General features: G+C 41.3%; 1 protein-coding gene across 1 annotated transcript in view; it reads right to left on the bottom strand.

Moving 5' to 3' along the window:
- The window catches only part of SYT10 (synaptotagmin 10), a gene marked incomplete at both ends in the record, with an annotated part of 58,313 nt that extends 36,256 nt beyond the window's left edge, over nucleotides 1-22,057 (bottom strand). Inside the window, 2 exons of the mRNA XM_080939410.1 lie at nucleotides 4,418-4,775; nucleotides 21,907-22,057. Coding sequence (XP_080795536.1) covers nucleotides 4,418-4,775; nucleotides 21,907-22,057 — 509 coding nt within the window. The remainder of the gene's footprint in view (nucleotides 1-4,417; nucleotides 4,776-21,906) is intronic.
- Between the last annotated feature and the right edge of the window lie 2,388 nt (nucleotides 22,058-24,445).

Raw genomic sequence — 24,445 nt, 5'->3', positions numbered from 1 at the left:
CATGCTATCAAAAAGTTGTTGTTCATCTTCTTAAATTTTATTTAAAAACATCATGGGACCGCACAACTGTCTGTTCATATAGATGATTTATGATGGGCTCTTTGTGACAAATTCCATGAGACTTTCAGGACCTATCTATGTCATACAGAAAAAGTGTCCAGTCAACCTACTTGAAGAATCTGTTCTCTGGTTGTTGTGTTAGGTATACCATTGATCAAAGGCGGCACCCCACTTGAGCAAAGCAGTATGTGCATACACCAAGTGCACCCCCTTGTAAGGGAGCACAGGCATGGACTTCCTTACCACATGCTTCACGAATTTCATCCAAGGAGATCAACTTTTGTCTATGGTTCTGGACAAGCATTGCTTCTTGATATCTTAGCTAGCTACATATTTCTTTCAAATGTTCCTTTTATTATTGTTTTATCTTCTTTCTTATTCCATACAGTGCCTGGAATGAGTAATTCCAGTTTTTGTTGTCCTTTGAAAGGAATTTAATATATATATATATATATATATAAATTATAATATATATACATATACATATAAAACCCTTACATTAAATAAAATTACTCAGGACTTACAGTTTTACATAATTTTTAATTTCTCTGATATCAAGGTACATTGTACTGTTTGTGAAACTGTTCATGGTCATTTCACAAATTGTTTTTTAATCAGTCATAGCTAGTTTGATCAGAACATGTAGCCACTGTTTATCTTATACACATTTACTTGCTTTTGTTCAATGAGATCTCTCATGTTTCCTCATCATAGCATGAGTCCTTAGAATCCTCCGACAGTAATGATGAACCTTAGGAAATTCTGCATCTTTAACTGATTATTTTGTCAGTGTCTGTTCATTTCCTCCTCACACCATCAATGAATAAACAGAAAATTGGTTTTCCTACGCATCCGGTGAATACATCACCCTTGCCCTCCTTCCAACATGAGCACCGTGTCCTCTTAGCACCCGATGTCTAGCAGAATAAACTGAAATGAATCAATGATCAATCAATCAAAAACATCCCCTTGACAATCGCTGTGTCTCCCTACACAGTGCTAGAAAACAGGAGGGCTTAAAAAGGTCACGTGTCCTTATGGTTTGAGAACTTAATTTTCGAAAACAAGAGGCTTCTACCGAATGCAGTGTTTGAACGAACAGTTTTGAACATCTTAGCCATGATTTTAAGGTCTCATGTACCTTCATTCTTGCTGGCTCCGCTTACATGTCCACCAAATGGCTCTTTGGCTAGCTGTACCCAGTGTTCTATGTAAGCGTTCCCGTCAGTGAAACGCTCTCAAGTCTCCTTGGAAAATCCATGGGCTCCTATTTGCCTCTCCTTACTTCTTGACTCAGCAGGAAACAGTCTCTCACTGTGCCCTGATGTTCACCTTCTCCACCACACAGGTGGCACTGATCACTACTTATGTAAGTCTGTATCACAGGATTCTTTGCAGAGTCTTCCAGGGGATAGGGTACAGAACATGTTGATGGCAACCGGAAGTAAACATCTAGGTTTATTGAGTGAATCAAGATGGACACATGAGAATCTTGGTAATGGAGAAACACAAGTGAACCTGAGTAGTTTGATTGACAGCTGGAGGGGTCAGATGTCCCCAAACCTTCCCGTGTCCAGCAACGCTGCCAGTTTCTAGACATGTCCGAATGCTTGCTCATCATGGAGAAGGATAACTTAAACTTGAAAAGGAATGATGTCATCTCTTGTCTGAACTAATAAGATGAGGAAATGGAAAATTAAAGGTAGGCTTGTTTTGGACATGTGTGCATGGATTGTGAATGTAGCTTTGATTTTGCCATTTGAGCCGGGCAATCTGATCTATCATAATGTAACCTCTATTTCATGTCTGTGGTGACTACGTAGAGAACTCTGAAATCTCCTCTTCTCCACACAAAGGTAATACGCACAGAGAAGTGGTCAACACCGATGAGGATTTTCCAGACACAGAAGTGTTGAAGTTTTCTATAAGGCATTCGACCCCATACCAAGTGTGTTTGGAGTCCTCTCTATAATCAGTCACAGTAAAATAGCCACGCCCAATCTCAGATTTTAATGAACTGAAACAAGCAGGAGGATATTCTCAACTCCAAACTGCTTATCTTCAGCTGACTTTTGTAACTCAAGTTTTATCTGTATATAAAAAAAAAAACCCACATTATGTTTAAAGATTGAAACGTTCCATCCATCTGGATAATTCTGAATGCTCATTCCTTGAAGCTTTCTTAATATCAGGCAAAATATTTAATCTCCCCGGAGATGATTACTAATCTTTTCTGCAGGATAGTGGCGGCACAGCAGGGAGGGGGACTAAGGTATCCAAGATTTCCCTCCTTGTAATCTCCCCTATAGACGAGGGCATGTCAGTGGGCACATGAAACAGCATCCTTCTGACCAGATCCCCGAGCTGCACAGCGCTTCTTCACTCAGACAGTACCAATGTGTGCTATCCACTTTCATGGTTTCTAAGACCGAGAGAGGAAGATTTCTAACCTAATTCCTCTGGGTTTTCTTTTGTCTATAATTATTGAATCCAAGAATAAAATTATTTCACTTGACTGAAAGAGGCCATTCTGTCTCCGGAGCCCAGCCCCTACGTTCAGTACATTAGTCACTTATTTTCCCTTTAACCAGGGATAGTCAGATGTTCTGTCTTTAATATTTTTTTATTTTATTTCAATATTTCTTTAATATTTTTGGAGATAAAAATTTCACTTTTATGATGTTTTCTGAAATAAAAATAATGCATTATCTTCCCTGCTCGAATTTACTTATGTAAATAGACTTATTTGCTTATCAGGTGAAGTTGGATAATTCTGAATACTATGTTGTCATCTCTCCCTAACTGTCAGGACAGTAGTTCCTTTTATCCTCTCTTATGTTCTCTGGTCTCTGTCAAACTGTTGTCTTGGTTACCAGTGGCAAACCGAGGGCTGGAAATATTGAATGGAAAATTCCAGAGGTAAACAATTCATAAATTTAAAAATGAATATTGTTCTGACCGGCGAGGTGCATTACTGGTCACTTTGTTCTGTGTCCAGGATTGTGGCTCACTCACTGCCCCCCATATCTGTGCAGTTCACGTGGCTCCTTGGTCACTAGTATGTCACCTTGGTTATCAGAGACCCTGCCACAGTATCACCATGTGTTCATTTAAGTTGTTCTGGTTTTAAACCCCAACATGATGTCACAATGCCTGTATCATACACTTTCCTGTCCTTTTTTTTTTTTTTTTTTTTTTTCGTATCATGGAGAAAATACAGTTGCATATTATAACAGAAAAGAAAGCTATTATACATAATAAAATGCAATATTTGGGACAAGATTCATGCAGTTTTAATTACCATCTTGTTCTTGTTGCTGTTACTTCGCTATAGGTATGCACATGTAGGACATATATGGACTAGGTATAGGTATGTACATAGGGTATTTATGGTACTGGGTGCTTTCAGGAATCCACTGGGGTCTCAGGACACATCCCTGGTGGACAGTGGAAACCTGCTTCTTTTAAACACTGCTTTGTGATTTTTCAAGGATGATAACACAATAATCAAGAGAAGCATATGGGATCATCTCGCACACATGCCGACAGTTTTAAATGACCATAAATGCCACTGGCTAAAAATGTCCTCAAAACCACTAGCTAGCAGCTGTTGTTGCTGGCTTGTACACTGTAACCAGCACTGCAGGCTGGCCCACCTGCTTGCTTTGTTACTGTTCCTGAGGTTAGACATGCCAGTGGTAACAGTTTCTTACTCTACTTCTCTGAAATACAGTTTAGAAAGAATGTGTGCTACATGGTACACCTGTGACATGTAGGCTCCTGTAGAATTGTCTAGCATTAAAATTTGATCTATAGGGGCTCGGATAAAGAAAGCATGTTTGTGTTTGCAGTTTAGGTGCTAACTAACTGCACACTTAAAAACTCTCCTCTGTTTTTATTGTGCGCAGCTAGATAGTTCTGGTGTGAGTAGCTCGAGCGCATGCACGCGCGCGCACACACACACACACACACACACACACACACACAAGGTTTCTGTTATACATTTTTTCCCCAATGGCTGTTTGTACACTATTTATTAGTTAATAAAATTAAATTGAAAACTTACCATGGCAACTGTGGGCTGAAGACATTTCAAGGGCCAGAGTTAAATAACTGGTGTGATTTGACTTAATTACTACCAAGTCACTCCCTATATCTGCTTCTTGTCCCTTGATCTTTCCATCCGTGTCCCCTTCTGTGTCCTACCCTTTGTCTCTTGATTGCCTTGTATGCTTTTATTGTATGTTTCTTTCTTTTTCCTCCTTCCTCTCCTGCTCTTGACTTTTCTCATTTCTTTCTGTTCTCCATCCTTACTCCCACACCTACCCAGAGGACCCCACCTGAGACCCTTCCTTACCGGGATGAAGATGTAGGCTCCGTCGTTTGCCTTTGCACGCGAGCATGTTTAATTAAGTGCTCCTTTAAAGCAGTCTGCACTTCTGCTGGGATGTCTGGGGATGTGTGACTGATTTTTATTGCAGGCTCAATAGCTTTTGGTGCTGGCCTTTCATTTTCTTCGACTTCTTTTTTCTCTTCGGTCTCAAAAACTTCAGTTGGAGCACTCGAGATGCTTTGCGGAAGGGCACTGACATTGGGGGCCACAAACTTGCTCTTCCAGCAAGGCCAGCACAATTTCCAGAAGACGAAAAGGGAGACAACCAGCAAGGCTAGGCCACAGAAGCTTACAACAACTGCTAACAGGCTGACCGAAATGTCTGGAAAAAAAAAAGCATCACAGTACAGAGAACTATCAATAGACATTCTCAATCGAAAGCAGAAAAGATGGCCTAAGTGACTAAGATAGCGGGGAGATTGAAACATTTTTATCATACTAAAATTATCAACTGAATTCAGGGATCTCATGTCCTATCCAAGCATTCCACATGGGATTCAAGATTTCGCAAGCGAAGGTTGCCAACCTGCCTCCTGCTACAAAGCCAGAGACTTGAACTCCGAAGCTGTATGTGATAGAAACTATTTGCTCCTGTGATTTTGTGATCTCTTTCCCTCGTGTACACAGAGAATAGCATCGAGTACTATCTTTCTGTTTGGTAAGTGATAATAACACCATGTTATGAGTAGATAATTAAGATGTCCAAACCTTGTTTTCTAGTAATTTTGTATGTATGCAATTTTCAGTTAGTATGCATGCAATTTTAAGTTCTATATTAATAAATGAATTTGGCTATCATGCGATGTCTGTGCCTCTTTAAAACTCTTACAGTTAAACCCTAACTCCCAAGACAGGATATAACAGTTAACTTCAATTATCTTGCCTGAGTTTGGGACTGCGTAAGAGATTATAAGGCACATTGCCAGGCACGTCTATGGGCATTTCCTGTCAGAGCTAGTTTAGGACGAATGAATTATCTAGTACAGCGGTTCTCAACCTTCCTAATGCTGTGACTCTTTAAGAAAGTTCCTCATGTTGTGGTGACACCCAACTATAAACTTATTTTGTCATTAATCATACTGCAATGTTGCTACTGTTATGGGTCATAATGTAAATATCAGATATGCAGGATATCTAACATGAGACCCCTATGGAAAGGGCCATTCAATTCTCAAAGGGGTCATGACCCACAGGCTGAGAACCACTGGCCTACAATGTGAATGACACCGTCTCCTTGTCTAGAGATGCAGATACACAGATGGAAAAGGCAAAGTCAGGTGAGATCTGACATTCTCATTGTCTGCTTCTTGTCCCATTACCATGAACTGAAACACAGTAAGGCATTGCCTTTCTCAAGTTCTCTCAGATCTCTATTCACAACACGATGCTTGCTAGCACACAGGAGGCATAGCCTCTGAGAAGGCAACTGCATCACCAAGGGAGCACTTTCATGAATGAGATTGTAGTGCCCTTTTGGAGAGGCCTGAGGGAGCTCTTTTGTCCTTCTGCCATACAAGGCTTCAGAAAGTGGTTCTACCTTTGAAACAAGAATAGGCCTCAACTACAACATGGCTCCTTCAAAGTGCATGAATTAGAACTTTATTTCTCTGATACCAGTATTGGGAGACAAGATCTTGTGGGGGCAGGGGGTGCAGTGAGAAGGGTGGAAACTTTATGAATGGGTCCACTATCATTTCTGATTTTTACCTCTTTGGGGACTAGACCAGTGGGTTTGAGAATGGACTGCTCAAGGCTGCTTCTTGCTTTGACTCTTCAAATGTCTCTCATGTACCGAAGAGGCAAGAGGTTCTCGCTGGGTGGAGGTAGACTTATCAGACTCTGGACTTGATGAACCACAATGAATCTCTTACCTTCACAACCTAGGTATTCTCCAGTGGTGAAAGAAAAGAAAGCGTCCACCTCCAGTAGAAAGGCAGGGCATCAGGTGGAGGGGTGGGGTTTCCATCCCACAGTCAAAAACTCTGACCCAGAATTGTCCCTGTCTAAAAGAACTGCAGGGACAAAAATGGAGAAGAGACTGAGGGAAAGGAGGTCTAGTGTCAGGTCCAAATTGGGATCCAGCTCAAGGAGAGGCTCCAAGGTCTGACACTGTTACTGATGCTATGTTGTGCTTACAGACAGGAGCCTAGTGTGGCTGCCCTCTGACAGGCCCCACAAGCAGCTAAAAAAGCCAGATTCATATATTTACACTCAACCAATGGAGAGAAGCTGGGGGCCCCTGTGGCTGAATTAGGAAAAAGCTGGAAGAAATTGAGGAAGAGGGTGACCCATAGGAAAACCAGTAATCTCAACTAACCTGGAAACTCTGAGACCTTTCAGACACTGAACCTTCAACCAGACAGCAAAGACCAACTGAAATGAGGACCCCAACACATATGCAGCAGAAGATTGCTGAGTATGGCCTCAGTGAGAGAAGACACACCTAAACTTTGAGAGACTTGAGACCACAGGGAGTGGGAAGGTCTGGTTGAGTGTGGGTGTGTGTGGGAACATCCTCTTGGAGATGGGAGAGGAGGTATGGGATGAAGAACAGTTGGAAGACCGGGAGGGGAATGACAAGTGGATTGTAAAAAAAAAGATTAAATAATAATAATAATAATAACAACAACAATAATAATAATAATGGAAAACAAAGATATGTTCCCATTAGCTACTGCATTTGTCAGTAACTCCATCTCTCCCAGCCCGAAAATTATGAGAAACAAATTTCTTTTCTTTACATGCTGGCCAGTAGTACTATTTTGCAATAACAATTGAAATAGGGGGCTGGAGAGATGGCTCAGTGGTTAAGAGCACTGACTGCTTTCCAGCGGTCCTAGGTTCAATTCCCAGTAACTACATGGTGGCTCTCAACCATCTGTAATGGTATCTGACTCCTGTGTCTAAAGTCAGCTACTGTGTACTCATATAAATAAGATAAATAAATTAAAAAAAAGAATACCCATTTAAAAAATATCGGAATAGGTTAAGGAGAATTGTTACTCAGGAAATAGGAATTTTAAAATATTTTTATTAAAATAACTATAAGATGAACATAGACCTATCATGTGAAAGAGTCGAGAGAAATACAGTTTAAAAGTTGAGGCTGAATAAACAATTAAATGGAGAAAAAGCATGAGACATTTCCCTTTAGAAGAATTCTAAATTTGTATGTATAGTCTCCTTTCCAGGAGAGAGCATAACTCCTGACTTCTTTGGGGTGGTTGCACACCATTACAGGGACATTCTCCACAAGAGTGCCACTGACAATGGAGGTGAAGGAAGCTGGCAGGAATGAGCTGTGGCTACAATGTGCAACCATGACATAGAATAATGTAAGTGGCCCTTTGTTTCTCTAGTAGTCATGCCTCTCGCCAAAAGCTCACGTTTAATCATGATAAAAAGAAACCAGACAAGTTCCACAAAGTACACATTCTAAAAGCACCCAGCTAAGACTTCTACACAGCATTTAGGTCATCCACAAAAGTTCTGGGAAAATGTCCCAGTGAAGAAGCATCAAAGCAGACTTAACCACAAAATGAAGTCAATCATCTTGGATTGGGGCCCGGAATAAAAAAAGGAAAATCTCAGGGAAAAAGGTCTGGCCTTTAATAAGCCTCCCAATACCAGTATATGAATAACACCAATGTGTCGTCCCAATGTCATTTCAAGGAGGAGAAACCTGGCATAGGCTTGACAGGAGCCTGTCCTATGTTATTTCTCTATAATCCTTAAAACTGCTTGAAAAACAAGAAGTCTAAACAAATAAAAATTAATTTTCCCATTATCCATTTCTGTTTTTCTAAAGTGACCTGAATTAGCCATATGCCATTATAGCATTATTAAAATTTTGAATGTCAAACAGATTTTCAGTAAAGGACAATTTTTCTAGATTTGATTAACCTTATACTTTTTTTATTACCAAATTTATTTACCCTCAATATCAAATATAAGTCCAATCTCTTCTGTTTGTTTTAAGTAAATTTTGTTAGGAATATATCACAGAATGATTGTGTCTGTCTCTTATCCCTTTCTAAATTTATATCTTGATGTAATAACAGTCAATACTTTAAGATATGACTGTATTTGAGAAAAGGGACTTTTGGTAATTATCATAAAATCAAGTAATATGAAGCAGTCGTCCTCTATTGACATGCATGTTTAAAGACGGGAAGAGGTGAGAACAGAGAAGAAAAAAAAATCACATAAAGACATAGGGACAGTGGGTGTCTGTCTTAGGGTTTTTATTGCTGTGACAAACCTTCATGGCCACCCAAACATCAAGTTGAGGAATAAATAGCTTATTCAGCTTACACTTCCAAGTCATACTCCATCACTGATACAAGTCAGGTCAGGAACCCAAAAAGGCAGGAACCTGGAGGCAGGAGCTGATGCAAAGGTCATGGAGGGATGCTGCTTACTGGCTTGCTCCCCATCAATCGCTGATTGAGAAAATGCTCTACACTTTGGCCCACAGCCAGATATTATAGAGTCATTTTCTCAGCTGAAGATCTTTCCTCTCAGGTAACTATAGTGTGTGCCCCACTGACATAAATCTAGCCAGCACATTTGCCAAAGATGGAAGCTTCAGAAAAACTCAAGTCTGCCAATACCTCGACCACAGACCCTAGCTGTCTGGATGGTAAAGTAAGATCCATTCATTCTAGTGTATTTTTATAATAGTCCCAGCATACTAATACCAAATAATTCCAAATTCCTTTAAACACTGTTTTGAATACAGTATGTCACACTCCTTAAAACTAACCGCAGATACTAAGTGGATGTTATGCCCAATCCTGGTACTTATAGACAAAATATATCTTATAAAATCATAAACATTTACAATTATATAGTATTAATTTGATATAAGTGGTTTACAACAGAATTCTTCCTTCAGTTTTCCCTGTACCCAGCAATGAGTTGCTATTTCATGTTGATATAATTTTTCCATAATAATTCATCAGAACAGGTAGATAGTTAGGCCCAATGTTTGGGAGTAAAACCCAACTACATTGGGCATCTTTCTCCTCGTATGAATATTTGTGGCTGATTGTCTAAAGCAAAAGTTTCCAGAGAGAGTTGCTTACTCATTTATATACATATTTGGTTTTACTAGATACTTTCATAGTTCCACAATGAGTCCTCAGCTCGTGAAAGAAACACAATATGGGCTTATAGATCTCTACAACTCTAGGGAAATATTGTCTCTTAATTTTCACTAATCTACTAAAGCTTTGCTTCCTCATGACTGGCATGGGAGCCCATTCTTAAATAAAAGTAATTTTTTTCTACTACTACCTGGTTATGAAAATAAGATGGGTGTGGTATGCTGGAATGGATATTGATCCTTCCCTTGGTTTTCTTTATGCTCACCAGAGTAACAACTGAGTGATTCCTGTTTGTACCCTATTGATATGGGGGACTTCCTTCAAATTTTAGAGCCTCGTTTTCACACTGATGTATTTATTACTCACTGTCACCAGAACTTGAGGAAAAGAGAGGATGGGCGAGATGAATGTGCTTTCTGTCTATTAACTAGATTTTAAGAAGACGAATAAAGATGGCTATGCTTCTAAAGTACTCCCTAAGGTTTATATCTCATAAACATTATTGAAAGAGCAGAGGGCTTCAAGTGGGGTTAAACAAGCGGTTCTGTAGTCACAAGGGCCCTGGTTTAATGCTGGACTGATGCTATCCCAAGGGCAGTTACAGAAGGGTGATTGTTAGGCTTATGAACCTAGCACAAAGGCCCTTGCTATGAGACTTCTTAGTCTTAGAACTATAAAACAAAACTTTATCTATGACTTATGTAATCTGCACTATTACTACAGGGACATAAAACAGATCTAACCTTGTGGTCTTCAGGAATTTTCTGTACCATTTATTTACCTTATATTTTGTCGGTATACTTTAACACTGAAGTTTTAAGTTTCTAAGTTTAAAGCTTTAATAATGTAATAAAAACCGTTAATAATTAAGGTTTTAAAATAGAAGTTTTCAATATCAGCAGATGTAGCCCTGGAGGATTATGTGGGATGGACATCATTTTCAATGGTCGGGGGAAATCTCTCTCTTTCCTAACGGGGTAGATGTTTGGGTGGAGAATCATGCAGTAGTACTGTTCCTGACAGTTGGCTGCAGCATTCACATATACTTATTCTAGCTAAGAGCCCTGTGGAAATCTGAGTATAGTTTCTACTTTCTGTGTACTGTTTTTTTTTCTAAAATATTATATCATTTTGCAAACCATCAGATGCTTCTGCAAAGCACAAGCACATTTATGACAGATGATGCTGTCAACACAAACAAGGCAGCGGAAAGTCACACATCTTACTCTCAGATTCCCATCTCTCTAGGTAAATCTAAATTTCTTAGCACATCTTAACGTCTTTGTGATTCTGCCTCTGGCTATGAGTCTGTCTTCATTACCTGTGCTTCCCTGTGGCCACTGTTCCTTTATCATGCTCTTTAAAGGCCTCCTGCAGCTTCAATGCATCCTTTCCTTCCTACTTTATCAAGGGAAACACTTGTGTTCATCCTATAATAATATAACAAACAGGGGCTGGAGGGATGGCTCAGTGGTTAAGAGCACTGACTGCTCTTCCAGAGGTCCTGAGTTCAATTCCCAGCAACCACATGGTGGCTCACAACCATCTGTAATGAGATCTGATGCCCTCTTCTGGTGTGTCTGAAGAGAGCGACGGTGTGCTCATACACATTAGATAAACGAATCTTTAAAAAGATAATAATCATCTTATAAGAAACCCATAATAACCACATGGATATGGTATAGAGCATCTGGGGATAGTAATCAAGCATAACACTATTATCTGCAACCACATACACGTAACGGATTACTGCAGGCCTTGCGGATATGCAGTGTTCACGAATTAATGCCAAGCCAGGTAGGTTACTAGTGTCAGTTTGCTACAATTTACAAACTCATTTTCAATTTTCCAAGTTTTGAGGGCTTCCTATGATAGATGAAAAAACTCTTCTTTTCTCCCAGCCGTCTTGTTTTACGGGCCCTCCCACCTCTTGATCCTTCAGACTAGGGAGACACACTATTCATCTTTCTATGTTCGGTGTCTATTTCTTACGGCATAGTCATATGAAACTATGCCCTGGGCATGATGTGAGAGCTTCCTCCTCGTGACAAGGATGAGACATTCAAATGAAGAGAGGTTTGTGCTGGTTCACCATCTCAGAAGGCTCAGCCTGCTACCACTTAGCCCCAGGTGCTTGAGCAAAACACTATAGTAATAAAAGCATGTAAGCTCATCACTTCATTCATGGTCCATAGGAAGTAGAAAATGAAAGCATGCTTAGGTCTAGGATACAGACGTCCTCCGAGGCTGGAAGTGGTAGCTCACATCAATAATTCCATCATTTAGGAAGTGTGGAAGGTACCTCACAGGAGTTCAAGAGGAAGCCTGAGATCAGTGAGATGCTGACTCAAAAAACTACACGTGCACACACACACACACACATACAGACACAAGTGCACACTCATGAACCTGAGCACACACACATGCACAGATACACAGACATAAATAGGCACACACACACACACACACTCATGCACACACACATGCACATGTGCACACTCACACAATCACTTGTGCACCTGAACACACACACATGCACAGTCACAAGGACACACACAGGCACATGCACACATGCATGCTCACATGCACACACCCCTTGCCTTTGAATCAATTTACCCACTACAATGGACAAGCTTGAGAATAGGCCCTCTGGAGCTGAGATTTTTAGTCTCCAAACAGTTTAAATGATTTCATTATATAACTGTCATTTATTCTATCTTGATAAGATTGGAGGTAAATAGAGTTTACAGAAATCAGATTAGGTTTCTAACGAATCGGATTAAAACTGTTTAAGCTGTAGACCAAGCACATACATTTGCACACACATAACTAATGTCCCATCCCCATGTACTTAGACACCTCTGTATGTTCCAATTTACTCTTTTTCATTCTTTAATACAGCAAAACAAAACCTTAGAGTTCCCACAAAGAAAAAACCAAAAAGCAAAAAGACCACCCTAAGAAGGCACGTGTCTTCAGAAATCTCAGATGAATGGAATCTTGCTGAAGACCGACATTTGGTCTTCACATTTCCAATTATGGTATTCACTATGGCTTCTGACTCCATCAGACCTGACTCCCTTTGATCCACACAGCTGCGGCAATCGCTTAGAGAAGCATATACCAAGTGTCATGCCCTCAACGGCCACCGCTGGGTTAATACTACATCTACATGTGTGTCTTCTTTATTTAATTCATCATTCCATTCTTTTACATCTCAAATGATATCCCACTTCCTGGTTACACCTCCACAACTCCCTCAGCCCACATCTGGCTTCTCCCCTTCCCCTTTGCCTCTATGAGGGTGTTCCCTCACCCACCTACCCTCTCCCACTCCACTACTTCAGCAACTTCCTATGCTGGAGCAACAAACCTCCACTGGGCCAAGGGCCTCCCCTCCAATTGCTAGCAGGCAAGGCCATCCTCTGCTACCTATGTAACTGGAGCCATGGGTCCCTCCATGTACATTCCTTGGTTGTTGGTCTAGTCTCTGGGAGCACTGGGGGGTCTGGCCAGATGAAGTGGGTTTTTGAGAACTTTATTTATTACACTATTCCCCCCTTCCTCCCTCCCTCTTTCCCTCACTCCCTCCACCCATCCAACCCTTCGTGCTTCCCTCTCTCCTCCCTCCCTCTCTCCGTTCCTCTGTCCCTCCCTTTCCCCTTCCATCTCTTACTGCATCCCCGCTCCATCTCACATTCTTGACCTCTTCTTATTTTAAATTCTAATTTTTAAAAACTATCGTCATTTTAGTTTTTCAAAATGTCTGAAACTGTGATCATCTTTGTGATATTTCATATTTATTTTTTATTGAATATTTTATATATTTACATTTCAAATGTTATCCCCTTTCCCCCTCTATGAGTACTAAAAGATATTTTTTAAAAAGACAGTAGATAGATGGATGATAGAAAGTTATAAATAAGTGAAAATAGATGATAGATGGATAGATAGATAGATAGATAGATAGATAGATAGATAGATAGATAGATAGATAGAGAAACTGTGATCTTAAAGTCAATGAGAAGCTGTGGTTCTATCCAGGGTGTGTCTAGTGTTCTGTTCCCTCCATGGTCCTTTCGTTTTACTTACGGCATAACCAGACTCTAGACCACACCTCTGTTTATGGCACCCTACCACAGAGAGAGGGAGATAAAATAAAACTGGAACCAACCGGTTTTCATAAATGAAAGGGCATTTAGGGATTACTGATGTAGTTAACTTGTTTTCACTCTGCGTTTGGAATTCCTGTTACAACAGTGAAGTCATCACTCTGCTTTCTATAACAAAGGACCAAGTTAATGATGCCTCAGAAGGGAAGGTTTTTTTCTTGTGAAGGGAGAGAAACTGCCAACTCAAGCAGCCAAGGGCAGACTCAGCAACACCATGGAGTTTTTGCTCCCCTGGTCAGCTTTTAATCCCCAGTTTTACATGGAAAGCTGCCATGCCCACACCCTAGGTGTCTTAATGAAGAATGTCCAGTGATGGGGTGGTGAGGGGATACCTCATCAGGGTTTGGAGGATGCAGCCTTAAGTGGATATTAGTCCCAAAGCTTGGAATACCCAATATATAATTCACAGATCATATGAAGCTCAAGAAGAAGGAAGGCTGAAATATGGAAGCATCAGTCCTTCTTAGAAGGGAGAACAAAATACTTGTGGGAGGAAATACAGGGACAAAGAGTGGAGCAGAGACTGAAGGAAAGGCCATCCATAAACTGCTCCACCTCGGGATCCATCCTATATGCGTCCACCAAACCCAGTCACTATTGCTGATGCCAACAAGTGCATGCTGACAGGAGCCTGTTATGGATGTCTCCTGAGAGGCTCTGCCAGAGGCTTACTGATACAGATTAAAATGCTTGCAGCTAACCATCAGACTGAGCACAGGGTCCCCAATGGAGGAGTTAGAGAAAGGACTGAAGGAGCTGAAGGGGTTTGCAACCCCATAGGAAGAACAACATTATTAACCAGACCCCCCCCCCAGAGCTCCCAGGGACTAAACCACCAACCAAAGAGTACACATGGAGGGACCCAGGGCTCCAGCTGCACATGTAGCAGAGAAAAGCATTGTCTGGCATCAATAGAAGAAGTCCTTGGTCCTCTGAAGGCTCATTTTCCCAGTGTAGGTGAGAAAGCATCCTCATAGAAGCAGGGGGAAGGAGGATGGGAAGAGGGGGACAGGAAAGGGGATAACATTAGAAATGTAAATACATAAACTATTCAATAAAAATAAAATAAAAAATATTTGGCACAACATACTGTTGCTCATAGTCTGGTGTTCCTATCTCCATAGTTTAGTCAGATGAGCGTACTGCAAACTCGACTAAGCACCAAGAGTTCTGTATCTACAAAGGAGAGGGGAGTCTGAACACTGGTAAACAATGGCTGTTCTTCATTTCGCATTACATTTGTAATATAATCAGCATGCCCTTGCACTGTGCCTCTGAGGAATTCCTTTGTAATTTCATTTCCCCTTGCCCTTCCTTTGAGTCACAGTAAATGAAGAAAAAGAGAGTTTGCATTAATATCATACTTAACTGATGATAAAATGTGTGCTGTAAAATATTTCCTGTTGCCAAGGTCATACTGTATCAGCAATTCTCAACCTGTGGGCCATAACCCCTTTGGTGGGCTACATATCATATATCCTGTACATCAGATATTTACATTATGATTCATAACAGTAGGAAAATTACAGTTATGAAGTAGCAATGACACAATTTTATCACGGGGGGGTTCACCAAAACATGAGGGACTGTATTAAAAGGGTGGCAGAGTTAGGAAGACTGAGAGCCAGTGAGCTCTCTCTCTCTCTCTCTCTCTCTCTCTCTCTCTCTCTCTATATATATATATATATATATATATATATATATACACATCTATATATATACATATATATATGTTAGTAGTTATGATTTATTAAGACTTCTAATGACTACACGGTGTGGCTATGCCTGCAGCAAAGCAAAAGCATCTACAGTATAATCCATGTAAGAATTTCATAGTGTGACCAACAAAAGTACTCCAGCAAATGATGCTGTTGTATTGCATCCTTATAAACTAAGTTCTTAGTGGAAACCATTAATAAACGTGAAGAGGAAGATGTATTTGCCAATATTGCTGACACTCAACATTTAGCCCAATGCACAGAACAAAAGCTTACGTTAACATGAGCCCTCTTTAGAAAGAAACAAAGCCCCAACCCTCTCTGTGACACGTCTGAAAATGGCCAATCAGGGAGTGAGTCATCAATTCTGAATTAAGAACCTACTCGTAAGAATTGGGAACAGAATTTTAGCTTTCAGCCCTGAGGAGTAGCTCGGTGGTCAGGAGGAGTGTTTGCCCAATATACACAAGACCGTGGGTTCCGTTCTCAACACCGTGAAGGAAACTATAAAGAAGTTAAATTTCACAATTACCTAAATCTACTTATTTCTTTTGGATTTCCCCTCTTACATGTTTAGGATCATGACACATGATTTTAACATTATTGTTAAAGTTTAAAGGACATCTTTCTATAAACATGGTACAAAAATTTCACGTGAACAGAAGGCACTGAACTCCCACACCACTGCAGAAGGGGGCGGGGCAGCAAATGGTAAGGGCCAGCCTATCAGGGCATGTGGCTGAGATGTGCCTTTTGAGAGTGTCAGAGGCTACTTTTCTTGCCAACATGGCTGCCTACACACAGCTGAGCAAGGACAACAATGGCCGTGTCAAAGTGGATGGGGAAGAGCCCAAGAGGCCTCATCTCTACAGAACAAGTGACAGAGAAAAGCTGGGAGTGAGAAAAAACGGCCTTCTCCAGGGAAGAAACAGCTACTGGTTAACTAATATCAAAACACACATGCAATCAATATTTTATAGACTTACAGGTTCTGCTTAGGAATGTACATGCACATAGATGCATATAATACCAAATATGAAAAAAAAAAGAGGCCAAGAATTTGAAAGAAAGCAAGGTTTAGAGCAGTGGTTCTTAACCTGTGGGTCATTCATATGTATTAATAACTCCTAAAGAAATCGATTTGAAATGACAATAAAACTGGGACTATTTAGCCTATTGTTGATATGATTCTATGAGTTCCGAAACAGAACTAAGGGTGACCAAAGCAAAGACAACAGTCAAAAACTGCCAGTAGCATTTCTTATCCAACAACCACGTAATAAATGGTTCCTTTCTTCTCTTCTACCCCAGATGACTTTATCATTCTGACTCCAACAGCATCATAGCAGAACTTTGCAGAGGAGACTAAGGAGGGGCTGGGCAGAGACAGATGAGAATTGACTATCCCACAGAACTGAGTGGAATGCTCTCCAGCTTCTTCACTCTCTTACGTAAGACAAGGTAGTATCGGCACAGGTCAGCACACATTCTCCAAAGCACTTTAAATCATCCTTAGTTTTCCTCGTATTAGGTAAATGCTCTGTAGATAGCTGCTATGCTGGTTGTCCGAGGAGCCAGGATGAGAAAAGGAATCTATATAACCTACAGATGTGGTTGTTTCTGTTTTCCATCTACTGGTGAGGGAGCCCATGACTTATGGGGCTGACTTAGTACTGAGTGCACAGGTAAGAGAATATGTCCACGTAGTTTTTCATGATCGTTTCCTGGGCCTCTCAGTTCTTACGGCTCAGATGATAAATCTTACAGGGGATATAGCCGATGCCATAAAGCAAAGACAAAGCGTTGTTAGTCATGAGAAACTGTATCTTCTCACGGGAACTAAATCTCCAAAATCGACACCCTACAAGTTAGAAATGAGAAGGTGTGATTTGCTGACCTTTATTAAAATACTCATTATCAGCAGTACAGTCTCCTTGGTGCGTGAACTATTTCCGAATCTTCGAGCGGAAGACCTGGGGCCCTCTGCACTCTCTTCATTTTCCCACAATCATGAATTATAGTTAATAACAGAGATTGCTGATTCCTAAGTTTGGCGGGGAAATATACAAACTCGAGAGTTTTCTTGATCTTTTTTTTTAAGTGATTGCAAATTAGGAAAAAAAAGAGCAATTTATTTTGTGAAAGTACCTCTCTCCATTAGATGTTTATCCATGAGCACATAAAAAAGCCATGTGTGGAATTGTATGTATGAAACTGTAAGTATGAATTTAACATTATGTACATTTAACACACTAAAATCCTGTCCTTAGGTATAAGGGATGGCTCAGCAGATAAAAGTACAGATTGTCCTTCTAGAGGGCCCAGCACCCATGTGGCTGCTGACAGCCATTTGTAACTCCAATTTTAGGGAGTCTGACATCTTCTTCTGGCTTTTGTGGGTACTTCCCACATACAGTGCAAAGACATACATGCGGGAAAAACAGTCATACACATAAAATAAAATAATTTTAATAATCTTGTACATGGACATATTCTTAATTATGAATCATTTTATTTAGACTAGATCATGGATAAAAAATAGTCATGCACACTTTGGTGTACATACATGCATATGATCAAATATGACAAATGGATAACCTATGTTCCACTTGCATAGTAGGAAATCTAACCTAAAGAAAGGTTCAAGGTCTGAGTTAATTGTAAGTGGGAAAATCTTGTTACCTTCTCATATGTTGTAGCCTACAGTATATAGTTAAAATTCCATACCAGTATTTCCTGGAACAGCTGGGATTTAAGAAGCCTGAGGCTCTTAAATAGAATCCGTCAGCCATTGTGATTAAAGTGTAAACCTTTTTTTTTCCTTTCATTTTTATATTTTCAAAATAATGGCTCCTGGTTAAACTGGAATTACTAATAAGATTTTTTAATAATGGAATTTTATTTCTACTTAAGCAAAGTCACATGTTTTCCTTTGCTACTGGGGATCATTAAAGAAGCCATCTTGTTCACTGAGCAATTTGTCTGTTGTTTTTAGTATGGATGCTCCCAGCACTGGGGATGTAAGAATAGACAAAGCTCTGTCTTCAAAGATATAATATTCTACTGATTTAAAGTGCACATTAATCTTATCAATGTAAATCTAGAGAGTCCTTGTTATTCAGTCAAAATAGAGACAGTTGTCACTGAGTAGCTCTGATTCATGACTTTTTTACTTTATAATGGAACAAGAGATAAGGTAGGAACCATATTTTGAATTTGGACTGCTGACCTTTTCTTGAGTTAGAAATATTGGTCTTGTCTTCTTGTGATGCTTGGCTGCAAGCTGAAGTAATGATCCGAGTCCTTTTAGTATGGGTTAAGCTACAGTGGTCACTGTCAGTGGGCTGGGCTCAGTAAGTGAACTCTAGAATTTTATTACTGGCCTCTGATTGGGACACAACTTCATCATAATGTGAAGGGTATATCTTTTATACAAAGATTCCTAGGGTTTTTTCTTTTAGAATTTCAATAAACTAAGTACATTTACTATATGACATTTCACTCACTCAGTAATTATCTAATGAGCCTTTAGAATGCACCCCAGATTTTTCTAGGCATATGTTTATAGACGTAGCATACACAAATTGCCGTCAGTTTGAAAAAAAATTTTTGATAAATATTTACTGAATGATAGCACTTCTAAATGATAGAATGAACTTGGAATAATTTGTTTAATTTTTGTAGACTGTGTTTTCCTATATTAAAATTGTACAAAAACAAATCTGAAGCACTAATAGATGATTATTAAAATATTTATATTGAGGGGGTGTATGACTGTGTCTTGCTTAGCTGTGGATTTGGAGCTCTGACTTCAAGCAATGTAAGTTTCTTAAACTTGATAAACATCCAAGTAACCATCAAAACCTGTCCAGAAATGAGCAGAAAACCAGCTAATATATATATATATGTATATATATTATGTATACTACTATAGTATATCTTAGAAATAACACCCAAGAGGAATCTATTTCTTTGCATTTCCCACAAACCTTGGTTATAGCATAATTTTTATGGTAACATCTCCATTTTGGGGTCATTCAATGTCTTTTGTTTTTAGCCTTCTCCCACATGTAGTCTTTTAAAGTGCACACATGGCACACTTCATAGTACTATGTTATACCTCATTGTATTGTATGTAGTAATGAAGCTTCACTTAATGACTTTTACTAAGCCTTTAAAAGGGCAGCTTAGTTGGCATTTGTCACTACAGTCTAAGTCTTCAACATTTCACCAAGACCCAAGCTTGGCTGGCTGGACTGGGGACCCTCTGGGGGTACAACTCTGTCTTAGTGGTGTACTAGATTTCTAATTCCCTTCCTGTGGTCATTAATGACTTTATCTTGGATGACATGAATCATTCTCTTGCTATGACTGGGTGCAGGATTGAAGAGGGATGCAATCTCAGATCTCAAGACTGTCACTGCAATGTAAAATTCACTTTAAAAGTGAATCGCTACTGTATCAACAAAAGTCACTGATGTTCTCCTACCTACAATGCAGTCAACAGCAACTGTTGCAAGCGGTTTTATGTAGGAGCAGAAAAGGGGCACAGGCTGTGAGAAAATCTACCGAACAACAGGCATCTATCTGAGTAGCTCACGGATATAATTAAACATTTAGCAACTAATCATCAAGTCTGCTTCGATTACCCATTAATACTGGAAAGATGTTTTAAAATTAGAGCACTTGGCTTTTAAGCGATTTCATAATTTACAGATGAAAAAGCAGAGGAATCTTATTTATCTTCAGAAGTCACATGTAATTTGACTATCTTTCTCTACTGAGAGCTACTTTCTGTGCTCACAGATCAGACAGGCTTTCCCACTTTAATGCTACACATTTTCCTCCAAGAGAGAAAAATATCCATACGATTGTTTGAGTTCTCCAGCCTCCCCCACAAATGAATGTCTACCGAGAATTAGGACTACAGCTGTGCAGTAGAGTTAATATGAACACCCCAAGAACTCTTTCTGCAATTTACATACTATGAAATGTACATATCTTGAGGTTATACGATTGCACAATTTTGGATGGTGGAGAACCTGACCCTATTTTAGTTTCCATTTGTCACGCAATTTCTACACTGTTAGCCAATGAGAGCCAGGAAAGCACCTCTTCATGTGGAATCACGAGGGCCGAGAAAGAATAAGAATTAGGGGTTACGGCCTCTGCATAGACTTGGTGACTAAATGCATGTCCTTAGAATTAAGCATTCTCACTTCCTCCATTCTGAACCTAGGGTTGATGTTCGCTTAAGGACATTTCAGAAGAGCTTACTCTCTTTGCAGAGGTCTTTATGGTCGCAGCACTTTGATTTTTATTACATCGTTTGCATAACACAGACACACAGACACAGACACACAGATACACACACACACACACACACGGACACACACACACACAGACACACATGCACGCACATACATCACAAATCGCACACTCACGGTTTAAATAGCTTTGATTGTGTTTATACATTAAAAAAACTGCTTCTATCACACTGACAGCAGTAACAATGTATCATTCTGCTTCAAGAGTCCCTGGTTCTGACAAGCTCAGACACCCCCCCCCCCCCCCCCCCCGTTGCTTCTGTTGCCATAGGCAGATCTTTTGAAAACGTTGGAGACAGTCCATGTAAACACCTCTAAGACACAGCTAAACCAAATCCATTCTCCTCCCTCCAGACTCTCCCCTTCCTTTGTCTAGATCTTAGGGTCGATGGTGAAAAAAAAATAACTCTTTCATCTTCTTCACTTCTCTCCTGAGCCTGACTTTGTGGTTGCGCTTACCTGTTGCCCTGGCTACCCAGAAGCTAGAAACCCTAGCCTGGAGACCAAAGTGAACGCAACAAGACCCCACAAAAGGAGCCAGTGCATCTCCTAAAGCGATCAAGTGACCCTGGGGTCATCTGATTACATCTCCTCCCCTTGACATTTGCTTCCAAGGTTCTGGACGCAAATAAGTAGCGTGGAAAGGATTTATTCTTTTCCATTTTTCTTTACAAGTGTCCTGAGCGCCCAGCGTCAATAACCCCTACCCTTTAGCTATCGTCGCCAGAAGCGTTAGAGAATTACATATACATTATGAAAGGCTTGGAAGCTTTGAAGAGCTCGACAGGTTGCATCCGAAAGTTACAGCTGAAGGATCCTTTCTGCGTTCAGGGCTGACGACACAGCCCTACCTCTACAACTAGGTTCCTTGAGGCCAAGCATAGATTCTCCTGCCAGGCTGGGTGATTCTGAGGCACCCTGCGGGACAAGCTAGTGCACTGAGTCCCTGGGTCGCCAGAGCAGCAGGTGGGAGTGCGCGAGAGCACCCTGGAAGCAGAGACCCAGCAGGTGCAGGCAACAAACCCAGAGAGCAAGTCCCCGAGGCGAGGCCCGGCTAGACAAGCTCTATCCAGGAAGTCTGCCCCGAAAATGCTGCTTGTCCCGGGAAGCGCAAGCGGATCCCCTTACCTGTGCCACCTCCACCCTGACCGCTCCTATCCGCTGGAAAGATGCCCGAACACTTGTCCCACTCCACCTGGCCCGCGAAGCACAGCTCCGTGATGATGTGCAGCGCCTTCTGGCACAGGCTGCTCACACCGTCCTCCTTGCGGAAACTCATCTCGGCTTCTGCTCGTAGCTTCTCTGATCTCCCTTGGCCAGAGGCTGAGCCTTAAGAGTTGCGAGTTGGCCCCATGGTTGACAAGGGCGCGGGAGGGCGGCGCGCGCGCGCCGACGGACGCTGCTGCCAGGTCTGCGCTTCCCCTCGGAGCGCTCGGAGGCGCGCGGAGCCCAGCCGGCGGGGAGCGAGGGGCGGCGGCGCGCAGAGCGGCGCCTCCCGGGTGCTAGGTGGCTTGGCCAATGGCAGGCTGGCGCGGGCAGCTGTGGCAGAGGCGACCTTGCCCTCCCGAGGTTCCCACGCACCTTTCTGAGCCCCTGTCTGTCACACTCTTCCCATTCCCTTCCTTTAGTCCAACTTTCCTACTCCCTGGTCTCTCCCAGATTCTGTATCTCTTAAAAAAAAGGAGGGGGGAGGGAGAAAGGAAAAGCTGTTCTCTGTTCCAGACCTGCTGATCTTTGTTTTTATTTTAAAATAAAAGTAATCAGAAGACAGGTCGTGCGAAGTAGATTGATAGGTTGATACCTGTTTACAATTTGTTTTAAGAACGACTTTGAATAATGATGATTTGGGGATAGGAACGTTCTAGGTAAGAACACTTTTATCACCAGCAGCGAGGGTCATCAGAAGCCGGTTTACAGGGCACTGTGAACAGGAAAATTTGAATTCATTGCATTTAATCCTCCTCTGGTAGATGACGGAACGAAATATGCCACCCATCAGGGTTTTATTTATTGAAATCGTAACTCGTGACTGAGAGGCGCCGCTTGATCCGTTTCTTCTCTGCTGGCGGCTTAAACAATGCGAAGGCAAGACTTCTGTGTCAAAGGAGTGTGGGAGATTAGGTTCAGTGCAATCAGCTGCAGGAGCACTCTTAATTGTAAAGAATTTGTTTTGAAGTCTTTTGTTCAGCCTGCTAGAACAAAGGTCTTTAATTAGGGCATCAAACCCCCCCAAGTCTAAATTTCTCTAATTCAAGTGGGTGTAAATCACCAATGAAGCTGAAGATACAAAATAAAATTAGAACACAGTTACCCCAGGTTATGATAAAGTTACCACAGGCTATGCATAAAAGCAACTACCTAGTTAAAAAACCCTTTCCACACCAGCCTGCGATCAGATAGGAGTTCTTCACTCTCTGTCCTCCAAGTCGCCAGCTTGTAGAAGACCATTTGCTGCTGCCTCAATGTCCCCTCTGCCCCCATTTCCCACAGGATAATGCAGAGCTTCTCCTACAGCCTTAGACCCTCACTGCATCCCTATATCTCAGCCTCTAACCCGCAGAGGCGCTCCCTGGAAACTCTCTGGCCACATCTGTCTGGGATTCAGGTAGCCTATGGGATCTTCACTTTCCTTCCTGCCTTCCAATTGTAAGCCCAGACTCATCCCCAGACCGGTAGCAGACCACCTGCTGGAGTCTCTCCTACCCCATCTTCCCCGCCCCTATTTCCAGGAGGAATTTGATCCTGCCAGCAGAACCAGCAGAACCATTCCTCCCTCCAATGCACCCTCTCAGCCCCACCCCTCCCATCTAGCCCATTACCATTTCTTGGGTCAGCTCCCAATACCTAGAAACACTTTTTACCATAGGAATCCCAGTGGCCACCCCTGACAGCATCTCAGAAACACTCCTTACCAGGCATACCCCCTAATCCTAATCAAAAAGTGCTACTCTTTGGGGACCAAGTGTTCAAATCTGTGAGCCTATGGAATCCAGTCTCATGTAAGTCACTACAAGGAGGGGAACCGGAATAGATGATCAAACAGGGAGGAGGAAGAAAGCAAAAGGCAAGAGAGGGAATTTGAGGTGGGACACTTAAAACTAAGGACTGTTTGAGGAATCACATGGAAACCTAATACTGTGGAATCTCCTATAATATAGTAGAATCTCCTAAAATTTATCATATATGGAGGTGATCTAACTGATAACACCAAACAATGGGGAAACATAGCCCCACTGGCACATCCCTCAATTAAATGAAGCTTCCATGTCCAGCGATAGGTTACATTTAGTGTAGTAGTTTTTCAAAGGAGCCCATAGAAGCTCCCAAACAACCCAAGCGATTGCCCAAGGTATTGGTGGCTCTCCATTAGCTGACTGTGAAGTCATATTGGTAAAGACAACATTTACACAACTCACTGAACATGGAGAAGTCGAGCTACTGCCTACACTGGGCTTTCGCTCTTATGGAATAGCATTCATGGTATTGGAAGGTACACGGGTGCTTCTGAAGAAGAAAGGTAAAAAAACCGACCCAGCTACAAACCCTTCCATTTATAACTGGGACCTACCTGTAAGATACACCGGGTCAGTAATGACACAAGCATTGTAGAAATCACCAGCCAATATCTGATTAAATTTAAGTCCTATTCTAGGAGATGAAACTCATA

The sequence above is a fragment of the Micromys minutus genome (assembly GCF_963924665.1).
Source record: "Micromys minutus genome assembly, chromosome: 27".
NCBI lineage: Eukaryota > Metazoa > Chordata > Mammalia > Rodentia > Muridae > Micromys > Micromys minutus.
Note: the sequence above shows the minus strand (reverse complement) of the source record. Positions and strands in the feature narration are given on the sequence as shown.